This window comes from Rhincodon typus, chromosome 33 (genome assembly GCF_021869965.1).
Source record: "Rhincodon typus isolate 14 chromosome 33, sRhiTyp1.1, whole genome shotgun sequence".
Lineage (NCBI taxonomy): Eukaryota > Metazoa > Chordata > Chondrichthyes > Orectolobiformes > Rhincodontidae > Rhincodon > Rhincodon typus.
Genome location: NC_063364.1, coordinates 2,923,439 through 2,945,214, shown reverse-complemented (window position 1 = coordinate 2,945,214; position 21,776 = coordinate 2,923,439). Strand labels below are relative to the sequence as shown.

General features: G+C 43.2%; 1 protein-coding gene across 1 annotated transcript in view; it reads right to left on the bottom strand.

The window, feature by feature from the left end:
* Window positions 1–776: 776 nt before the first annotated feature.
* fah (fumarylacetoacetate hydrolase (fumarylacetoacetase)) overlaps window positions 777–21,776 on the bottom strand; it is a 53,306-nt gene continuing 32,306 nt past the window's right edge. Inside the window, exons 11-14 of the mRNA XM_048615860.1 lie at window positions 15,591–15,637; window positions 12,922–13,023; window positions 7,405–7,522; window positions 777–5,316 (exon numbers count right to left, since the gene is read on the bottom strand). Coding sequence (XP_048471817.1) covers window positions 5,243–5,316; window positions 7,405–7,522; window positions 12,922–13,023; window positions 15,591–15,637 — 341 coding nt within the window. The 3' untranslated portion in view covers window positions 777–5,242. The remainder of the gene's footprint in view (window positions 5,317–7,404; window positions 7,523–12,921; window positions 13,024–15,590; window positions 15,638–21,776) is intronic.

Genomic DNA, 21,776 nt, shown 5'->3' with positions numbered 1-21,776 from the left:
CGCCAGGGACCCGGGTTCCATTCTACCTGTGGGTGACTGTGTAGAGTTTGCACATTCTCCCCGTGCCTGCATGGGTTTCCTCCAGGTGCTCCGGTTTCCTCCCACAGTCCAAAGCTGTGCAGGCTAGGTGGATTGGTTATGGGAAATGCAGGGTTACAGGGATATTGTGGGGGGTTGGGGGGAGGCTGGGGCTGGGTCTGGGTCTGGGCCTGGGTGGGATGCTCCTTAGAAGGTATGTGCAGACTCAATGGGCTGAATAGCCTCTGTCTTCACTGTAGGGATTTTATTATTCTTGTAAACTAAATACTATTAATTATTCTGTGGCTAATTAAGAAAAGTGATTTTTGGTATAGATCCAATGACCAATGAAATTTCAATGACATTTGAAGTTATTTACATCTTTTGGAAGCAGTGTTATACCGAAACTCGACTGCCTGCTCACTCACATGTAAAAAGATTCCCAGTGCTTTTTCAACAAGAGTCTCTGTGTCCTGGACAACACAAAATCCACAACCAACCTCACTGAAACAGTTTGTGTCATTACTATTTGTGGAAGTTCCCCGTGTGCAAAATTAAATTTTATTGTTCCTACGTTGTGACAGTGCAGAAATACTCATAGGTGAGCACTCTCTACGTCTGGACCAGGAGACCCGGGTTCAAGTCCCACCTGGCTCAGGAGGTGAGTGAAAACATCTTTGAACATGTTGGTTCAAAAACATCTTGAACAAAAACAATCGACTCTCAGACTAGGAAGTGATTTGGGTTATCTGGAAAGGTGTTATATAAATGCAATTCTTTATTGTCATTATTCTTCCCTGCTGTGACCTCCAAGCATATGAACAAGTGACTGATTTTTCCGAAATAATTCCACAAAGGCTGGTATCCTATCACCAAATCACCTTTCATTTACACGTGCATTGTATATGACACTGACCAAGTTGGTTCAGAACCGGCTCCTTGTATGAACAGAACCCCTAATGTTCCTCTTTATATCTGTCAGCCAGAGCTCCCTGATTGGACCAGGTTAACAGCCCAATCACAGAACTCATATGCTATGAGGTCCCCCTGGCTGATCTTGTTCCATCCCTCCCCCTCTAAGTCCTGGGACAGTGGCCGTTCTTTCTCTTGTAGCTTCACATGGGGCATTTTCACACCAGGTCTGACTCCTTCAACTCTGCTTTGGAAACTGGCAGCATATACTGCACCGTAGCCTACCTCTTGCGACCAAAGCATCCAGGTCGTAACTCATCTTTTTCCGGTAGTAATGTTGTTGAGACTGCGACACTTGTCATGTCCATCTTGTCCTCAGAGGTTTCTTTCATGTTAGGTGGAGGGGAGAATCTACAAGTTCTGACAACCTTGCTGGATGTTCTGATGGGCCGGGTATGTTTTGCTCCTGCACCGTTTGCAAGATTACAGCTTTGATATGGTCCACATGTGTGTTCAGGACCATCTCTCCTACCCAAACTTTGTACGTCATGGGACCTGACCTTGCGTCGGCCACGCCTGTTACCCATGCTGGGCCCTTCCCATGGTTTTGACATCAAACTTCATCCCATGAAGTAAACTGCCTCGGTCGTTTAGAGGAGTCTTGTGTCGGTATTAGCATTCCTGATGCTGTTTCACCCTCCTCGAAGGCCTGGGAAGATCAGGTTTAACCTGGTGCAGAGTCTTTTCCCCATTAGCAACTCTGATAAAGCTGACCCCATAGTTGCGTGAGAGGTGGTCCCATAAACAAACAGGAATCGGGACAGTTTGGTATTGAGTGAAGCTGTAGGCTGTTTCTTTAAGGCTGCTTTAAACATTTGTACAGCTCTTTCCACCAGATCATTGGATGATGGATGGTATAGAGCTGTCCTCACATGCCGCATGCCATTCGATTTAAGGAAATACTCAAATTTCCTGCTGGTAAATGTTGGCCCGTTGTCTGTGACCAACACTTCTGGGAGTCAGTGCATCGCAAAAGATGCTTGCTGCTTTTCAATCATATCCCTGTGTTTAATATGAACTCTAACATTCACAACGGCTAAAAACATAGAGCCCATGAAATGACTGGCACAGTCAACATGTAACCAAGCCCAGGGTTTAGCCAGCCATTCCCATGAATGTTGGAGAGCTGCTGGCTGTAATTTTTGTCCTTGTTGGTGCTCTGGTGGCACTGCCCACCAATGCTGCTATGTTGGCATCTGATCCTGGCCACCAGACATAACTTCTCGCCAACATCTTCATTTTGGAAACCCCTGGATGACCCTGGTGGAGTTCAGCCAGTATCTGGGGTGACCTTTGCTGGGGGCAATCACTCGTGCTCCCCATAATAAAATGCTGTCCTCTATGGTGATCAGGTCTCACTGGGTCCAGAAAGGTGTCAGTTCTGGTTGTGATGGCCCCTGTGTTTCCCCCATAACCAGGACAGGGTCTTCTTGTGTCCACAGTCTGATATTGTCAGCACTGACCGGAAGGGTGTCCAGAAAGTTTAAAACCAGAATGGTGGTGGTCTCCTAGTGGTGGTACTGCAGGTGGTCTATCAACCAGGAGGAAGTGGCTCAAGGCATCCGCATTTGTCTCTTCGCCTCCCAGATGATGTTCCAATTGGTAATTGTACGCACTGAGAATAAGAGACCGCTGCTGTATTCGACCTGAAGCTATGAGTGACACGGACCTATTCTTTTTAATTAGCCCGAGCAGGTCTTTGCGGTTATTATTACAAATTTGCCTCCATAAAGGTATTGGTGGAATTTTCTCCCATCAAAGATGACTGCCAAACCTTCCTTTTCTATCTGGGCATATCTTTGTTTGTCTTCCCAGTTATTAGCATGTCATCCAGATAAATGGAGGCCTGGGGTAGACCTTGTAAAATGTTCTTCATCATTCGCTGGAAAATGGCACATGTTGATGATACCCCAAATAGCAATCTTGTATGTTGGTACAAACCCTTATGGGTATTAATTGTAGCTTACTCCTGGGGATTCTCATCTAACTGCAACTCCACGTACGCATGGCTCGCGTCCAGCTTTACAAAGGACAGTACCTGCCCCGTCCCACCAGTTTTGCATATAAATCCTCTATGTGAGGGATTGGGTAATTATCCAGCTGCGAGAAGAAGTTTACTGTTTATTTGAAATCCCCACAAAGGCAGACCAACCCATCAGGCCTCACAATCGGTATGACCAGTACTGCCCCATTCCACAGACTGGATTGATTTGATGATTCCTTCGCTTTCTAGCCTCCTGATTTCTGCCTCTAATTTTGCACATCAGGCAAATGGCACTGGGTGGGCCTTGCAGAATCGTGGAATTGGTACCTGGTCAATGTGCAAGGTGGCCTTGGCCCCTTTGATAGTTCCTAGACCTTCCTGAAAAACTTCCAGGTGTTTAATTAGGACTTCACTCAGGCAGCCATTTTCTAATCAAAAAATGTTGAGCCAATCAAAGTGAATCTTTCTCAACCAATTTTGCCATCATCAAGCTTGGCCTGAGCCTTTTACTACAATCATTAGTAACTATAGCAGCTGCTTCTCATAAGAGACCGGGACCGACGTTGTGTCCTTTCTCTGTAAAGGTTCCCCGGTATAGGTTCTCAGTCTAGCCAAGCTCTTATGCAAACTTAAGGGTTGGAGTCCAGAGCAAATTTTGTTAAAGACTGGTTATGCATCACTGATATGGCTGTGCTGGTATCAACCTCCATTAGAACTGGGTGACTATTTAACCAGACATTTCTTTTGATTGGTTCTGAATTGGGTGTTACTAAGCAGTTTAACTGTTCCAAACCAGATGTAGGTGGGCTTTTCAGGGTATGCACCCTCCTGGATACTGGCCTACAAATTCTATTACTCAATTCAGGCCTTGTGGGACTTGTTTGTTGTCTTAGCTCCGCATACTGGTAGCAACTAGAATGGTCTGCCAGCCCAAATCGTCAAGAAAATTTTAACCATTTGTCCGAGGCTTGGCTTTGTTTTGGGGTTTGGAGTGTGCTGACCTCGAGCCCACTGTTCGGGATATGTCCTGAGCTATGCACTCAAGTGGTGTCCCCCAGGCTCAGTAGGCCTGACAAGGATGTCCACTTACATCGGCATACCCTGTAACTCATAGGGTCCATTTGCTGCATTTTGTAATGACAAAGCCAGTTATAGCGTCTGTCTGAAGTACAGTTGGTCTTCAGCTAGTAGGCACTTTTGCACAGTCACATCATTAATCCCACATACCAAATGGTCTGTCAGCATCTCAATTAGGGTTAAACCAAAATCACATGCCTCTGCCAGTCATCTTAACCTCATCAAAAATCCTGACATGGATTTCCCTGGTTCTCGAACTGCTGAGTAAAATCGATAATATCTCAGAATTAGAGGAAGGTTGGGACCCTAACATTCCTTAGTGCAATGTCAACTCTTGAAAGGCTTTAGCATCTGGTGCCTCAGGGCAAGTTAGGCTTCGAATAACCAAAAAAGCTGCGGGTCCACAAGCTGTCAGGAGAATTACTTTTTGCTTTTGTCTGCCCCAGTGTTATTTGCCCGGAAGAAATAATGCATTCTTTCCACATGCTGGGCCCAGTCTTCAACGACAGGATCAAATGAGTCAAGCTTCCCAAATAGTGGCATGGTTTCAGAAATGCTTACTCCAATCCGAAGACGACTGTTGCAATCGAATCTCTCCAGGGGCATGTTTTTCTCTCATTGCCACTGAAACAACTCTGATTTCCCCTAAAGTTATCCTTTAATTATATGTGCCTTGTACATGACACTGACCCAGCTAGCTTAGAGCCAGCTCCTAGAGTAAGCAGAACCTTTGACATTCCTATTTATATCTGTCAGCCAGGGGTCCCTGATTACATCAGATTAGTGGCCACAATCAGGGAACTCATATTCTATGAAGTCCACCTGGCTGACCTCGTCCCAAACACTATACTTTCAACAGCAGTTCTTATTCAGTTAGCATGTTTGCATAACAGTTAATCGAATAAAAAAGACTTTGAAGATCTTACAGAGTCAGCAGTGAGAAAATTAATGTTGGCTATTAAATGAACTATTATTATAAATCATTATTAAATTTAATAATGACAAGAATTAAGTTGTGAATGAACTTGGAGGTCCCACACTAATTAGTGAGATGGTTTCAAACAATTAGCCAAGTTTCTAATTGGAGATCAGACCAAGGAGATATTTGTTTGTGATCAGTTCCACTAAACGGTTAAAGTAGGAGAAATATGATGACATTCTCTATTCCCCATGCAGAAAACACTCAGTGCATTACAAAATCGCTGGAAGCACTTTTCCGGTACATTCTCCAAAGCCAATTCGATAGCCATTGCCCTGGCAATAACCTATAACAAAAAAAAAATTAGCATTCATGCATTTAAAAATCAGATTAAAGCTTACGGTAAATCTCACTGAAATATTCTCACATCGATGATGTCTGTTTCATTCGCACTGTCAGCTTTACCCTCTCTGTCTCTAATCTTGTCCCTTAGACACCCAGTGCTGATGTCAGCTGGAACACATTTAGCTTGTTAACACTTTACATCCCTATTTCACATTCCATTGAGTGCAAATGGCATAAATTGAAAACATCAATTTCAACGGGGCTGCTTCACTTGCTCTGTGTGCTTCCCCTGCCCCTGATGTTGCTTTGCTGTATCTCAGCGTCAGGAACTAGTGGCTGGCAGTCAGCCAGGATAAAGGAACAGCTCCTGTTACCAACCTGTGATACAGGTGAGCAGCATTTGCATGCAGTAACCATTAATCTGGGAGTTGCTGACTGAGTGCTACATTCTCAAATCATAGAATTCCTACAATATGGAAGCAGGCCATTCAGCCTACTGAATCTACACTGACCCTCTGGAGAGCATCTCACACTGACCCACCCCATCATTGCAATCCTGCATTTCTAATGGCCAATCCACCTGCTCTGCACATCTTTGGACTGTGGGAGGAAACTGGAGCACCCAGAGGAAACCCACACTGACACACGGAAAATATGCAGACTCCACACAGTTGCCCGAGGGTGGAACCAAACCCCCGGGTCCCTGGTGCTGTGAGGCAGCAGCGGTAACCACTGAACCACTATGCTGCCCTTTCAGATGAGGTGCTAAAATGGAAGCTGCCACAAATGTGAACGATCCCATATGCTATCTTGATAAAGGGTAGAGGTCTTGTAATTATTATCCTTCAACCAATACCAAAAAATAGATTCCCTGTTCATACTTATACTACTGTTTGAGGTGCTTACTGTTCACAAATTGGTTGCTATATTGACCACATTAAAACAGTGGCTACACTTCAACAGTGCAACAAAGTACATGAAAATACATGTAAAGCACACTGAGGCTTTATTTGGTTGTACAATACTTTATGGCACAATCTCTTGGTCTTTAAAATGTTGGGGGTGAGTATGTCAGGTGGTGACTAATGTACCATTCCCACCAATGGGATAACTCACCAATCAGCTCATGAAGAGCTGGGAGGTGTTTGAAAATCAGTATCGCCCCCTATCACAGGTTCTGACACTGGTGTCCTGGGATAATGTTGTGCAGAATGGGACTTCCGTGCCTCAGTGGGAAGAAGTGACCACCAATCAGATTGCCCAGCAGCTCCAGGCAGTGCCCAAACTCAATTCCCAGGACAAACAGTCCAATGGGACCCCAGACCCAGGTAATGGAGGGGCATTAAGTAAGGAGGGTTTGGCAATCTCAGACAGGAGAGGACAAGAAGGCTGGAGGTGGGGATTACATTCTGTGTGGCATGGAAGGAAGGCAAGTACTACCTTCTGTGAGTTTGCCCAATGCACAAAGAGCACCATCCAAGTACAGTAAGACTCCTCACTCCTGGACTTCTAAAAGTTTGTAAAAATAAAATGAGCTGCCCACTCCTGCCTACCTGCTCATGCCAACTATTGTATGGTGTGGGCAGGATAATGCTGGGGGAGGTGTGCATTAGCATTTAACAAACTCAATTGACCCTTAGTTATTGATTTACACATGATTGACAGCAATCAATTTAGGCAGCCAGCCACCTTCTGTATTAAGGGGATGAGCACGGGAATGATGTGCAAACAAAGCAAAGGCAATGTGAGAAAAACATTTTTCACACAGTGCATAGTTCTGATCTGCAATACACTGCTATGTAATATCTAGCCCTTTGTCCTCTGTCTTCACAGATGCTATCAGTATTGCTTTGCATTTCCAGCAGTTCCCAATCTTATTTCCGAATTCCAGCATCTGCAGTATTTTGCTTTTATTCTATTGTTAAGCCTTGTCAGGGGCTGGATTCAGGGTCTGCTCTCCCTCTGTACCTGAGACACACCACAAGTGACTGCACAGCCCCAGCGAACACTTTGTCAGTCAGGACTCTGATTTGTTTAACCATACAAGGACCTGTACCACTGAATCTCATGCAGATAGAAGGGGCCTCACCAGTCAAGGTGACTTCATCACCATCCTGAAGGAATTTGCGGGTGTTCCCATTCCCGAGGTCAATGATTTTTGTTCCCTTCCATGACAACTCCAACATTGAGCCGAAACTCTCTGGGGTCTGAAAAGCATAACCATAAATAATCTATTACACAAATGCCAGTTTAAACTTACACAACTAGACACCCAATAAGCTAACAAAACAGTTGAAGATTGAAAAATATTAATGCTTAAAAATGAACTAATGACATGATCTACATCACTGTTTCATAATCAATGACTGAATTGGATATTTTGTGTGGGAATTTGCAGGAACACATTAAGCTTCTAAAATGCAATTTGCACCAACTATCTACAGGACCAGTAATCTCTCAGTAGCTGCTGCGATCCGTTTACTGTTTCAGTCCCTTTTGAGTAGTTTCTGAAAGTGTTCTATTTTGTATACTATCTCTGGCAATACTAAGCAAAACCTTGTTTGCAGTTTCAGAATGGTACTAAGGCTTACAAATTCTGAGATATATGGCATTGTCCAAGATTTTATTCCTTTGAATGTAGAAAACTGATTAAAGACATGCTACTTTAGGTTGGAATCTAGATTTGTATTCTCTAGGCTGTCTTCTGCTGAGGAACCTAGACTATCCAAATTAGGAGCAGGAACAGGCCATTCAACGCGTCGAGCCTGCTCCACATTTCATTAAGATTATAACTGATCTGATTAGGATCTCAACTCCACTTGCCTGTCATCCCACTATCACCTTTGACCCCCTTGTTATGTAAAGATCCGCCTAAATTTTACAAAATATTTAATAGAGTCATAGAGTCATTCAACATGGAAACAGACACTTCAGTCCAATTAATCCACTCTATTCCACTAGTTCCCAAACTAAACTAGTACTTCCTGCCTGCATTTGGCCTGTATCCCTCTAAACCTTTCCTATTCATGTACTTATCCAAATGTCTTTTAGATGTTGTAACTGTACCTGCATCTACCACTTCCTCTGGCAGTACATTCCACACACAAATCACTCTTTATATAAAAAAGTTACCCTTCATGTCCTTCTTAAAACTTTCTCCTCTCACCTTAAAAATATGCCCCCTTGTTTTGAACTCTCCCACCCTAGGGAAAAGACCTTTGCTATTCACTTTATCTGTGCCCCTCATGATTTTATAAACCTCTATAAGGTCACCCCACAACCTCCTATGCTCCAGTGAGAAAAGCCCCGGCCTATCCAGCCTATTTCCATAACTTAAACCTTCCATTCCCGACAACATCCTGGTAAATCTTTTCTGAACACTCTCCACTTTAATAATATCCTTCCTATAGCAGACCGACCGGAACTGCACACAGTACTTTAGAAGAGGTCTCACCAATGTCCTGTACAGCCTCAACAGGATGTTTCAACTCCTACACTCAAAGGTCTGAGTAATGAAGGCAAGCATATTAAATGCCTTCTTAAGCACCCTGTCTACCCATGATGCAAATTTCAAAGAAATATGTACCTGAACCCCTAGGTTTCTCTGTTCAACAACACTACCCAGGGCCCTACCATTAATTGTATATGTCCTGCCCTTATTTGTTTTACCAAAATTCAATACCTCGCATTTATCCAAATTAAACTCCATCTGCCACTACTCAGCCCATTGACCCAAAATGATCAAGATCTCTTTGCGATCTTAGATAACCTTCTTCACTGTCCAATTTTGTTGTCATCTGCAGAGTTAATAACCATGGCTCCTATATTCTCAAACAAATCATTTATATAAATGACAAACAAAAGTGGACTCAGTATCAATTCCTGTGGAACACTGCTGGTCACAGGCCTCCAGTCTGAACAACCCTGCACCACTACCCTCAAACCTCCACTGATCTCTGGAGAAGAAAATCCCTCTCAGAGTAAAGTGCACCTTCTTCAACTGAAGCCTGAGGGATACTGGTTCCCTGGAGCATTCCCCGTGGCAACAGTTCTCTGGTTATGTTGCAGCTGTACAAGATGCTGGTGAGGCCACACCTAGAATACTGTGTGCAGTTTTGGTCTCCTTACTTGAGAAGGAATGTACTGGCACTGGAGGGGGTGCAAAGGAGGTTCACTAGGTTGATTCCACAGTTGAGGGGGTTGGCTTATGAGGACAGACTGAGTAGATTGGGATTATATTCATTGAAATTCAGAAGATTGAGGGGGGATCTTATAGAAACATATAAAATTATGAAGGGAATAGATAAGATAGAAGTAGAGAGGATGTTTCCAATGGCAGGTGAAGCTAGGACAAGAGGGCATAGCCTCAAGATTAGAGGGAGCAGATTTAGGACTGAATTGAGAAGGAACTTCTTCACCCAGAGGGTTGTTAATCTATGGAATTCCTTGCCCAGTGAAGTAGTTGACGCTACTTCAGTAAACGTTTTTAAAGATAAGGTAGATTTTTTTTTAACAATAAAGGAATTAAGGGATACGGTGAGAACGCGGGTAAGTGGATCTGAGTCCACGAAAAGATCAGCCATGATCTTACTGAATGGCGGAGCAGGCTCGAAGGGCTGACGGCCTACTCCTGCTCCTAGTTCTTATGTTCTTATGGAGCATTCCTCATGGCAACAGTTCCCTGGAGCATTCCCCATGGCAGCAGTTCCTCTAGGCTTTCCCCATGACAACTCCTTGGCTAACTGGAGTTGACCTACCTTGTCTGAATTGAAACAAAATCTTGTGGGATGACCATCACTTGTTACATTCCCCATGGTTACAGTGGGGGCAATCAGAAACCACTTGTCCATCAATCAGCATCTTTCATGAGGCCATGTTGGGTGTCCCCAATATCTCTGTATACTATCATGACCCCAGTGGGAAGATGTGCTGGATATCAAGCTCTACTATTCCACAAATTATCACAAATGTGAGATCTGGCCAGTTTAATTGTTTAGGGTATTTAATACCTGACTGTGATTACTGTCTAAGATAAAAGAAACTCACACCAGGGTTTCATCAATGAACAAGAAACAACTTGTTTATTCTAATAAACTTATCCTTTAACATGTGGCAAAAATAGATTATTGATTAATAAAAGGCAAACTTACACTATATCTTCCTTTACTCAAAAAACTGGCACAGACTGTGCATACAAGATAGTTTTCCAGGAATATCATGGGTGGAAAATATAGGCAAAAAGCTACAAAGTCTGTGGCTCAGAAACCAAACTTCAGAAGGAACATGAGATGACCTCCTCACAGATCCTTTCTGGTTTTTGACAATGATATCATATTGTTGTCTGTCACAGCAATCCTGAATTTGGTGACCAGTCAGTTGGACCTAGGTCTTAGCTTGAGTTAACAGTTTGTTCTTTTTTCAAAGTCTTTGAATGTTATTCCTTCTCCACTCACAGAGAGATAGAGAGAATCTCTCTTGCTGGTAAGCTTTTGAGACCCAACTGCTCTCTCCCCTGGTTCTGTGATTAACTGCCACTCACACAAATCCACAAGCTGGTGTTGGGTGGTTATGTATTTTTCAAAGATGCCTCACGCCACTGTGTCACATAAAAGTATCAAATCCAGTTTCAGCAAAAGGACACCATACAGTTCCATTTTTCCTTTGGATCCCAGGTCACAGGTCAGTGATGGTGGTGGAGGGGAGGGGTACATCACACAGTGGATAGGGGAGGAATATTGGAAACTGGGTAAGGTGTAGCACTCAGTGGATCCCCTACTTCCTGATACTAGGCATTTCACAGCCTACCACACGAGTGAGTAAATGAAGTGAACAATGCTCACTTATATAAATGAATTTGTTAAATTCTACACAGCTACGGACAGTACGTCCACAAGGCCACTGGGCTTCAGGGTCATTGCCCGTTTACCTCACGTGTAAGGGGCCATTCACTGGACTCATGACCATTAGAACTTTCTGGGCCAGAAAATAGTACTGGTGAATTCACAAGGACCACTGTGAATTCTTCACTGTGAACTGTCCATGGTGATATGATTCTCTATGAATTGTCTACGTGATTTGTGTAATTCAGTTCCCAGAGCATTTTGAACCCCTGGCAGAGGTCAATGGCTGGATTCTGGGTGAAGAGGGCTATCCCCTCGGTACACAGTTAATGACCCTCGTGAGATACCCTTACATCAAGACAGAAGTATGATACAGTCAAGACCACATCTCCACTGGATTCACTGAGAAAACAAAGCACTGACTTGCTGACAGTGTACTTCTACTAGCTTGGCACAGAAAGTATGTCAGTGATGGTCTGCTGAGTGCCATGTAACATGGAGAACCATTAGAACAGGATGACACCGAGGTATATTGGGCCTATTCTGGCGAGGGTGAATTGGATGAGCCTGAGGAGGAGGCCATGAGTGAACATGAGCCTTAACTGGATGCCTGAGCAATGTAGAAAAGACAACCTAATATGCCAGCAATTCACCCAAGAGCACGGTATCCACATGAGTTTTGTCCCACAACTGAAACTCCATTGCAGAGGGTTGGTTAGCTCAGTTGACTGGATAGCTGGTTTGTGATGCAGTGATGCCAACACACTGGTTCAATTCCTGCACTAAGGAATCTCCTTATCAACCTCTCACCCTCAACTGAGGCATGATGAACTCAGGTTAAACTATCATCAGTCATCTCTGTCTCATGTGAGAGCAGCCCTATGGCCTGGTAGGACAATGGGAACTTTGCCTATAATCCATTGCCTGTTCAGGGTGTCTATAAAGTCCTGCTAGTCTCCCTCCCAGGGCTATCCAGTACAGCAAGGAGATGAACCATTCACACACTCACCAGTGAATATTGCTCTTGAGACTATGTATTTTTCACTCAGACATACATCAATCAGCCTCCGATAACTGACAATTCAGATCCTGCACCATCGATCCAGGGCTTTGATTATACCTAAACCAGGTCAATTATCCCTATTGATTGCAATCTGAATCCATTCTACCAACCTGGAACATGAATGTGGTGGAAGGGTCTTCCTTAATGAAGACAGGTTTGTAGGGTTTGGTACTTGCCTGAACCACACTTCTCGGTCCTTCATAAAAATCCTGCTGGTACTATCAGTTTAAGTGTCACTGAAGTTAATGAGTCACATCATTTTTGGAAATCTCTCAAAATGTGTGGACAGCAGAGCTTTTTACTCTTTTTAAGGTAGAGGTAGACAGATTTGTGATAAGCCGAGGGTGAAAGATTATCGGAGGGAGTGGGTAGGGGAGGAATGTGGACCAATCTGATGAGATATGACGTTAGGGAGTTGTGGAACAGGTCAATGGGCTGAGTATCCTACTCCTGCTCCTAACTTTCATATTTATAAGTTTACTTTGGAAGTGCCACTGACAGGCAGGGAACAAATAATGATATGATCGTGCCTTATTATAGAAATATAGATTTGTATTAAATATACTTTTCTGAACATAAGCTCAATTTTAAATACAAAAATAAATGTAAAATGTGGTTACTTATCACTGAAATTAAAATAATTATTACTTAAAAGATGCCAAGTTTGGTACATGTCAGGAAATGAAAGGAAAAGACAACTCACAGGGCCACTGATGGTTCCAGAAGCCAGCAAGTCTCCAGGTCTCACATTGCACCCATTAACAGTGTGGTGAGCCAACTGTTGCTTCATGGTCCAGTACATGTGCTGAAGAGAAGTGAAGAAGCAGTGAAGATTTATTTATTGTAAAACATATTCAACAAAGCAACAGCAAGTTGTCTTTAAATATCACCTTTAACTCGGTAAAAGTAGCTTCACAAGAGCAATCTCAACATTTCACATCAAGCCACATAAAGAAATATCAAGACCAGTAACCAGAAACTGGGAATGACTTGAAGGAAAGAGAGAGGAGGAAAGAGACAGAGAGAGACAGAGAGAGAGAGAGAGAAAGAGGAGAGAGGTGGGGAGGTTTGGGGAGGTGTTTAGGACCTTGCCAGCTGAATGCTGCAGCAGTGGTCATCTGACACGATCAAAAAGGCAGAATTGGAGGACACTAGACATCTTGAGCATTTGCACAACTGGAGGAGAAACTTGCAAAGTGTAGTCCAGTCCAAGGATAACCTGGTCCTAAATGTAAGCAACGGACCTGTTTCACTTGTCTATATAGTGTAATCCTGCCCCCTGTCAGCATGGTACATGTGTGTTTGCATTCACTTGAACCATATGAGATGCCTTGGGTAGATTTGCTGCCATCAATTCTCTTTTTGGACTAGACTATGTTACAGATAGCAAGTGGGAGGATGCCCACATGATATCTACTGACTGCCTTACACAACATTCACCACAATAGAGACAATATGACAGAACATGCCAGAAGTCTCTTGTGTGGCATTAAATAAGCAGACTGGCTCCCACATGTCTGGCATGGTTTGAGCACCAGAAAAGAGGCTCTGTTGGCAGGATTTAAGCTCTAGTTGATGTTATTTCACTAGAATAGATGTAAGGCAAATATCAGTTTCAGGTACGATTGTTACTTTTATTGTTAGAATGCTTCGAATAAACATGTTCTCTTGTAGAAATTTTGTTCAGATTGAAATGGCTATACTTTCTGCTCAGACTGAATTAATAATTAACTTACAATATTTATTTTTAAATTGTTACGCTTACTAGTAAAATTCGGTGAAATGTCTATAGTTTCTGTAAGTTCCCGTTAATTCTGATAACTTTTTGCTGGCCCAAGTGGAGGCAAACGCAGCAAGATCAATTGGTGCCCAATGGTGTCATGTGCAAAAAAAAGATGGCAACCACTGGGATTGTGATAGGGAGGGGAGGAATCATTGAAGGATTTGAAACTAAAGATCAGAATGTTAAAATCAACATTGTAAGTGTAGAAAACTCTTCTGATAAGTGAGATATAAATCAGCTGATGAATCTTAAAAAAAGTACAGTATATTTCATACTATTGAAAGGTAGCTATTATGATCACCAAGTGTATATGTTTAATCTTTTCCCATTTCTTATTCATAACTGCAATTAGAGACAGCAGTTCTGAGGTCAGTTTCTTTAAGTGGACAGTTTTGTGGGCTCTTCACTGTAAACCAATCATTTCACAAATGATTCAAGAGTCAGGAGAGATATGGGCTATTCAATGGCTTCCAAATGTTACAATAAGTCTTGTGAATTCTATTCACTTAATCATGTCCATCACATCTCTTTGCATGAGCTATCCATTTATCCATCTTTGCTGATTTCTTCCGATCATCCTGAAAAATTTTCCTTTTCAAGTAATCTACAATTGTTCATCAAGTGGATAATGGGTGCAAGGGATAGGGGTTAAATTGACCAGAACGTTTACATTTCTATAGATTGTGAGGCCTTTCCGATACAACTCAACTCTGCCAGTGATTACATTAGAAAAAATAGGCTGATATTTGTGGGTAACAGAACCTGGTCCAGAATCATTCTTCTTCTGGTGACAGGCCCATCTCCGGATGAACTAAGGGCTTGAATGCCAGAAAATCCATTGCCTCGCAGCCTTACAATGAAGTAGGATCAAGATCAGTATTAGTCCCAAATCCCAAATCCGATCCACAGGGGAAAATCATGCTCTGGGTTTCTGTTGTTTGCTTGTTCTGCAAATTTCCCACCAATGATGCAATGGGAGATCAGGGGAATCCCTGGAGAATTTCACAGCTTATTTCTCTGACCTGTTGAGGAGCCATTTTCTTTCAAGCTAGAATTATCCAATGGCTGTTATTTAGAATAGACGGAGCTTAGCTATGACAGGAAGCCCTTGCAGAGGGTGTAGAGGGGAATTGCTAGAAAGGTGCGAGGGATAAAAGGCTACAGGTGACTTTGGGTAATGGAGAAACTGGGGCTGTTGTCTTTTGAGCAAAGAAAGTTGAGGAGGGATTTAATAGAAATGTTCAAGGTCATGAAAATGTTTGAAAAGAAACTGTTACTGCTGGCAGGATGGTTGGTAACTAGGGGACAGAGAATTCGCGAAAAAATTACAGGAGCAAAAATAGGAATTTATTTTTTATTCCATAAAAATGATGACATGGAATTCACAGCCTGAGAAAAGCAGTGGGGAACCAAATTCAATTGCAGATTACTTGAAAAGGAAACTTTTACAGGATGATCGGAAGAAATCAGCAAAGACAGATAAATGGATACCTCATGCAAAGAGATGTGACGGACATGATTAAGTGAATAGCCTCCATCAGCAGAGTGAGACTCTGTGATTGTAACTTATCATTGGACACTGAGCTCACCTTCAAGTTGGATCGACAGATTGTTGCCTTTTCCGTCATTGCCTCACCTGCCGTGAAACACACAAAGAAAATTCTTGAGCCACAATAGAGTCAACATTTTAAGTAAACGTGAAATGGTAACAGGGATGTAGTTAGTGGCTGACTAATAATCCCAGAGACCCAGGTAAATGTTCTTGGGAGCCGGATACAAATCCCAACATGACAAACGTGTGGGCGACATGATGGCTTGGGTTAGCACTGCTACCTCATAGCACCAGGAATCTGGGCTTGATTCCACCCTTGGAAAATTGTATGTGTGGAGTTTGCATGTTCTCCCTGTGTCTGCGTGGGTTTCCTCTGGGTGCTCCGGTTTCATCCCACACTCCAAAGATGTGCAGGGTAGGTGGATTGGCCATGCTAAATTGCCCATAGTGTCCTGGGATGTGGAAGTTAGGTGGATTAGCCATGAGAAATATATGGTAGGGGTTGAGTCTGGGTGGTATACTCTTTGGAGGGTCGGTATGGACCTGATGGGCTTAACTGACCGCTTCTACATGGTACGTATTCTAAATGATAGTTTTTATATTCAAAATAAATCTGGCAATGTAATAATGTAATGATGACCATTGTTGATTGTTGCAAAAACTCATCTGGTTCACAAATGTGTTATAGGAAAGGAAACTGCTGCCCAAACCTGCTCTCGCCCATGTGACTCCTGACCACGTCAATGTGATTGACTCTTAACTGCCCTCCAAAATAGTCTAGCAAGCCACCCAGTTATAGCAATTGTTACAAAGTCTCAAAGAGGAATGAAACTGGATGGACCACCTAACATTGACTTAGTTACTGCAGATAATAACTGCCAAACACAGTCCTGTCAACCCTACAAAGTCGTCCTTACCAATGTTTTCTCTAAGTAATGCGGTCCCACTCAGAAGGCGTGCAAACACTCACTGATGTCAGGACCTGGGAGGTCTGGCTATGGCAGGAAATATTACAGGGAACATAGCTCCTCACTAACATCTGGGGGCTAGTGACAAAACTGGGAGGACTGCCTCACAACCTGACATAGCCATACTCATGAATCAAAATCCTGAACTTCCTTCCCTAAAAGCACTGTGGGTCCACCCACAGCACAGGAATGGCAGTGGTTCAAGAAGGCAGCTCACCTTCTGAAGGGCAATAAGAGATAGGCAATAAATGCTGGTCCAGCTAATGACCCAAATATTCCATGAATAGATTTCTAAAAATACTGTTGAATATAAAGCACAGTTCATTCAATTCATTTTTATTTTTATTCAACTTGTGAATAGAATTTTGTATACCAGTGGACTCATGATCAAACCCTATTGTATTCATTGCCAGCTCACGAAACAGTATTTTTAGAACAGAAATAGACTGCTCTACAAAACCATGAGATGCAGGTTACATCTGGCCCTCCTCTCCCTTTTACACCAACAGCATCCAGTGAAACAACACTCAACATGCTTTTGTTAAATCTAATGAGAGCCAAGTGCTACTAGATGGCAGATAAATGCATATCCATAAGTGAATCTTAGAAATGACAGCAGGGAATAATGCTATTCATCCCATTGTTTCTGGGCTAGGTTCTCAACTGTAAGAAAAATAACTAAATTAAAGACTGTATCTGAATATCCACAGTATCTGAAATAAAACAGATGAACTATCACCTCAAATAGGAATTCATATATATGGCCTGACAGCCGGTACAAAGGCATGATTACACGGAAACCAGAGCTGGGGGTCTTTAATTCCAAAGTGACAATCTGGAAGGACAAGGTGCTTGGGAAAAGTGATGAGGTAGTTCTGTTAACCATTGTACTGCAGTGAGACAAGACCATTATTCTAAAGTTCAAGATGTAGAATCAGTTTTGGATTGAAATAAACAGCAAAGGGCTGGCAGCTTAGGTGGGAATTATGTATTGGACACCATATTACAGAAATAATGAAAATCATAGTATAAGTCAGGAAATTAGAGGTGTGTGTAACAAGGGTAATACACAATTATGAGAGATTTCAATTTACATATAAATATGATAAATTAGTACTGATATTGTGGAGGATGGCTTTTTGGAATGCAAGTAAAAAGATCTTCTAAAACAGTACATTGAGCAACTAACTAGGGTTTGGGCTATTTTAGATCTAGTATTGTACAATGAAAATGGGCTAATTAACAATCTTGTTTTTAAAATAAGTGAGCATAATGCAGTCGCATTTTACATTAAGTTTAAAATTGATGTAGTTCAATCAGAAACTAGGGTCTTAAATCTAACCAAAGTAAACTATGAAGCCATGAGTGGCAAATTGTCCCAGGTAGCTTGAGAAACCGTGTCAAAAGATATGACAGTAGACACACAATGGCTAACATTTAAAGAATGAATATGTAGTTTACAACAAAAGTACACTGCTTTAATACATAAATATCAAGTCAGAAACATTTTCCAACTGTGGCTACCAGGAGAAATCAAAGATTCCATTGGATCAAAGGTAGAGACCAATTAAGTTGTCCAAAGAATGGCAATCCTGAAGCCTGGAACCATTTTAGAATTTTGCAAAAGAGGACCAAGAAAAAGAAAAGAGAAAAAAAAACATAAGAGTAAACTAATGAGGAATTTAGAAATGAACAGTTAAAGCTTCTATAGGCATGTAAAAAGCAAAAATAAATGTCAGTCCACTATAAGCAGTCAGGAAAATTTACAATGGGAATAAGGAAATGGCACAGAAACTAAACAAATAATTGTCTGTCTTCACAGAGAAAAGTACTAACAATCTCCCAAAAATAATGGAGAACCTAGAGTTTAATGTTAACAAGAAACTGCAAGGTATTAATATTGATAAAATGACAGAACTGGAAAAATTAATGAGATTTAAAGGAGCTAAATCCTCTGGAAGCCTGATGATCTACCTCCCAGAGTGTTGAAAGATATGGCTGTAGAGGCAGTAAATGCATTACTGAAAACCTTTGAAAAACCCTATAGAATCTAGAACAGCCATAGCAGATTGGAAGTCACCAGATGTAACTCCATATTTAAGTAAGGGAGAAGAGAGAAAACCTGTCAGTCTAACATCAGACAAAGGAGAAATGCTAGAATCTATAATAAAGGATGTTATACAAGGACAGTTAGAGAACAATGATGGGATTAGGCTGAGCCAATATGGATTTATGAAAGGAAAGTCACTTTTGACAAACCTATTATCTTAGTTTTTGAGGATGTAACTAGCAAGATTGGGAAGGAAAAGCCAGTAGATGTGGTAATATTTAGATTTTCAAACGCTTTCAGTATGGTTTCATGCAAGAGGTTTGAAAGCAAAGGTTCAGCATATGAAACTTGCGGGGTGGTGGTGGAATATACTGGTAAGGATTGAAAGCTGGTGATTAGACAGAAAACAGATGGCAAGCTCTTATAGGAGTCTGAACAACGTGGGTGAAACAACTGCACAGAAGCTGGTACCCCATCATCAAGCCACCCTTTATTTGTGCACAATACACTGGCTGTAATCAGCCAACTCACAGTCAGTCCCCTAAATGGAGGAGATTCTAAATCCCCTTTCTATATTAGTCAGCCAGCTTCCTGATTAACTGGGGTTGTTAACCTGGGCCAAAGATCTCATAGTCAACAAGATCCACTTGGTTCCAATCACTACAATGTGCTATGGTGGGAATTATGGCAGAATCAAATGCAAAGGAGTCAAGAAGGCACAACAACACCACTTCTTCCTTAGGTGGCTCAGGAAACTTGGCATATCCATAATGCCCCTCACCAACTTCTACAGATACACCATTGAAAGCATACTGTCCCGGTGCATAATGGCCTGGATGGGCAACTACTCTGCCCAGGACCGTAACAAACTACAGAGGGTGGTGTGCACAGCCCAGACCATCACAGAAGCCAACCTTCCATCCATGGACTCTATTTACATGGCTCGCTGCCACAGAAAGGCGGCCAACATCATCAAAGACCCAGCGCACCCTGGTAATGATCTCCTACAACCTCTTCCGTCGGGCAGACGATATAGAAGCCTGAACACATGCACAAGCAGGTTCAAGAACAGCTTCTTTCTGGTTGTTATCAGACTGTTGAATGGATTGTAATCTCAAATAATGTAACCCGCAATGCAACCTGAATGCCTGTAAGTCTTTTTGATCTGTGCATCCTTTGCTTGCTATGATTTTCCAAGTCAAAGGGGGATAGCCTTTGCTCAGGGGCTGCCAGCACAGTAAGTCAAGGGCAGCCTCTAATACCAGGCCAGGAGTTTGGACGAAGTCAGTCACTCGGGGTGGTCAGAGTCAGAAGCCTCTTCACAAAAGGGTTGAGGAACTGAATGCCAGGCAGCCCACCACCCATCTCAATTCTTTTTACTCTATTCCTCCTGGTATGAAAGGCAGGCAGCCGACGTTCCCTATAAGCTGCACAGCTCCATGCACATGCAGCCAACTCCATGTTCCGTGCACGCTCAGCACTGCTGGGTTTTCCAGTTCTGGAAGCTGCGGCTGCATAAGGGCCTCATAGGCACACACAGCCGTAAGGGAACGAGAGAGAATGCTGCAGGCAGGCATTACAGGAGTTGGAAGTGGGTGGCGCAGCTGTTATTGTTGGTGGGAAGGTGTCCCGAAAGAGCGAGTTGGCAGCGCAGAGGGCAGGCAGGGTTAGTGGTGTTGGGAACAAAAACAGAAGTTGCTGGAAAAGCTCAACAGGTCTGGCAGCATCTGTGAAGAAAGAATCAGAGTTAACGTTTCGGGTCCGGTGACCCTTCCTCAGTTCTGAGGGCCCAAAATGTTAACTCTGATCTTTTCTTCACAGATGCTGCCAGACCTGCTGAGCTTTTCCAGCAACTTCTGTTTTGTTCCTGATTTACAGCATCCACAGTTCTTTCGGTTTTTATTTAGTGGTGTTGGGGGTTGGGGTGGGTGACAGTGAGTCAGGAGAGATGTCACAGGTAACAGTGAGAGCAGTAGAGCATGAGGAGGGTACAGTAGCAGAGAGAGAATGTGTGTGAGATATTAGAGAGAAGATGGTGGCACTTACCCTGGCGGAGTAGAGGAGGTCATTGACCTTCCTCCTACAGGAGCCGGGCATTCCTCTGGGTGGATGTGGCCACACTGACCCGGGTGGTAATCTCGGACCAGGCTGGCAGGGTCTCGGTGGTGTGTCCTCCTCTGCTGGTCCAGGGGGAAAGAGGACATCCTGTCTACCCAGACCCCCAGGTCCCTGCCCACAAATACCCAATTCCACCATGTCCAGATAAATGTCAGGAGCTGTACAGAGCAGCTCTGGAGTGACAGTGCTTGTCTGGGTTCACAGTCAGATCTGGAAAGACGTGGAATGTGGAAGGGATTGGTGAAATTTTACTGCGTTGCTCTAGGAACAGCATGTGGTAAGATGGGGCTGGAATCAGTCATGGAATTGGTGTCCTGGGATGAGGTAGGCAACCAACATCTCTTCATTCACCCTAGGGGTAAGTACTTGCTTCTTTGCCCTTGTAGCAATGAGGCTTTAAACAATACTGACAATCTCTCACACTACAACTCCCCTGAACAACAAGTGGAGGAAGACAGCCTGTCCCAGTGGGCTGTCATCAAACCCAGGTGGCACACGGCAAACAAGGGGCTGCTTAATTCTGAATGGCATTGAGCCACGAGAGTGGCAAAAAGGGGAGTAGCAGTGTCTGAATGGCATGGAGCACGGAAGGAGAAAGGGGATAGACCAGACAGGAAAGGGGTCATTCCCGGGGACGTGGAGGCTGATGATGACTCCAGTTGAGGGGGATCTGAGATCCAGTGTGTCTTGGGGCTGTTGCCTTGCACCCAGTCTGGGCACTGGTGAAGGATTGATTAAGGACATCATCCAGGCTTAAGCTGATCCATGTCTATGGTCTGGGTCTGGTGAGATGGAGAGAAAAGCCACAGGGATGGGGGGCTGTGGATATTGCAATTGGGGATTTAGAAGGTCAGGGTAGGGAGTATATTGTCTCATGGGTTGAGGGGATGGGGGGCAAGATGCAGAGGGGTCAAGAAGGTCAGCCGCAGCTGGTTTTGATCAGGTGTATCATAGAATCCCTAAAGTGTGGAAGCAAGCCGATCGGCCCATGGAGTCCACACCAATCCCCCATGGCTAATCAGATAGCCTGCACATCCCTGGACACTATGGGCACTTTAGTATGGCCAATGCAGCTAAGCTGAACATC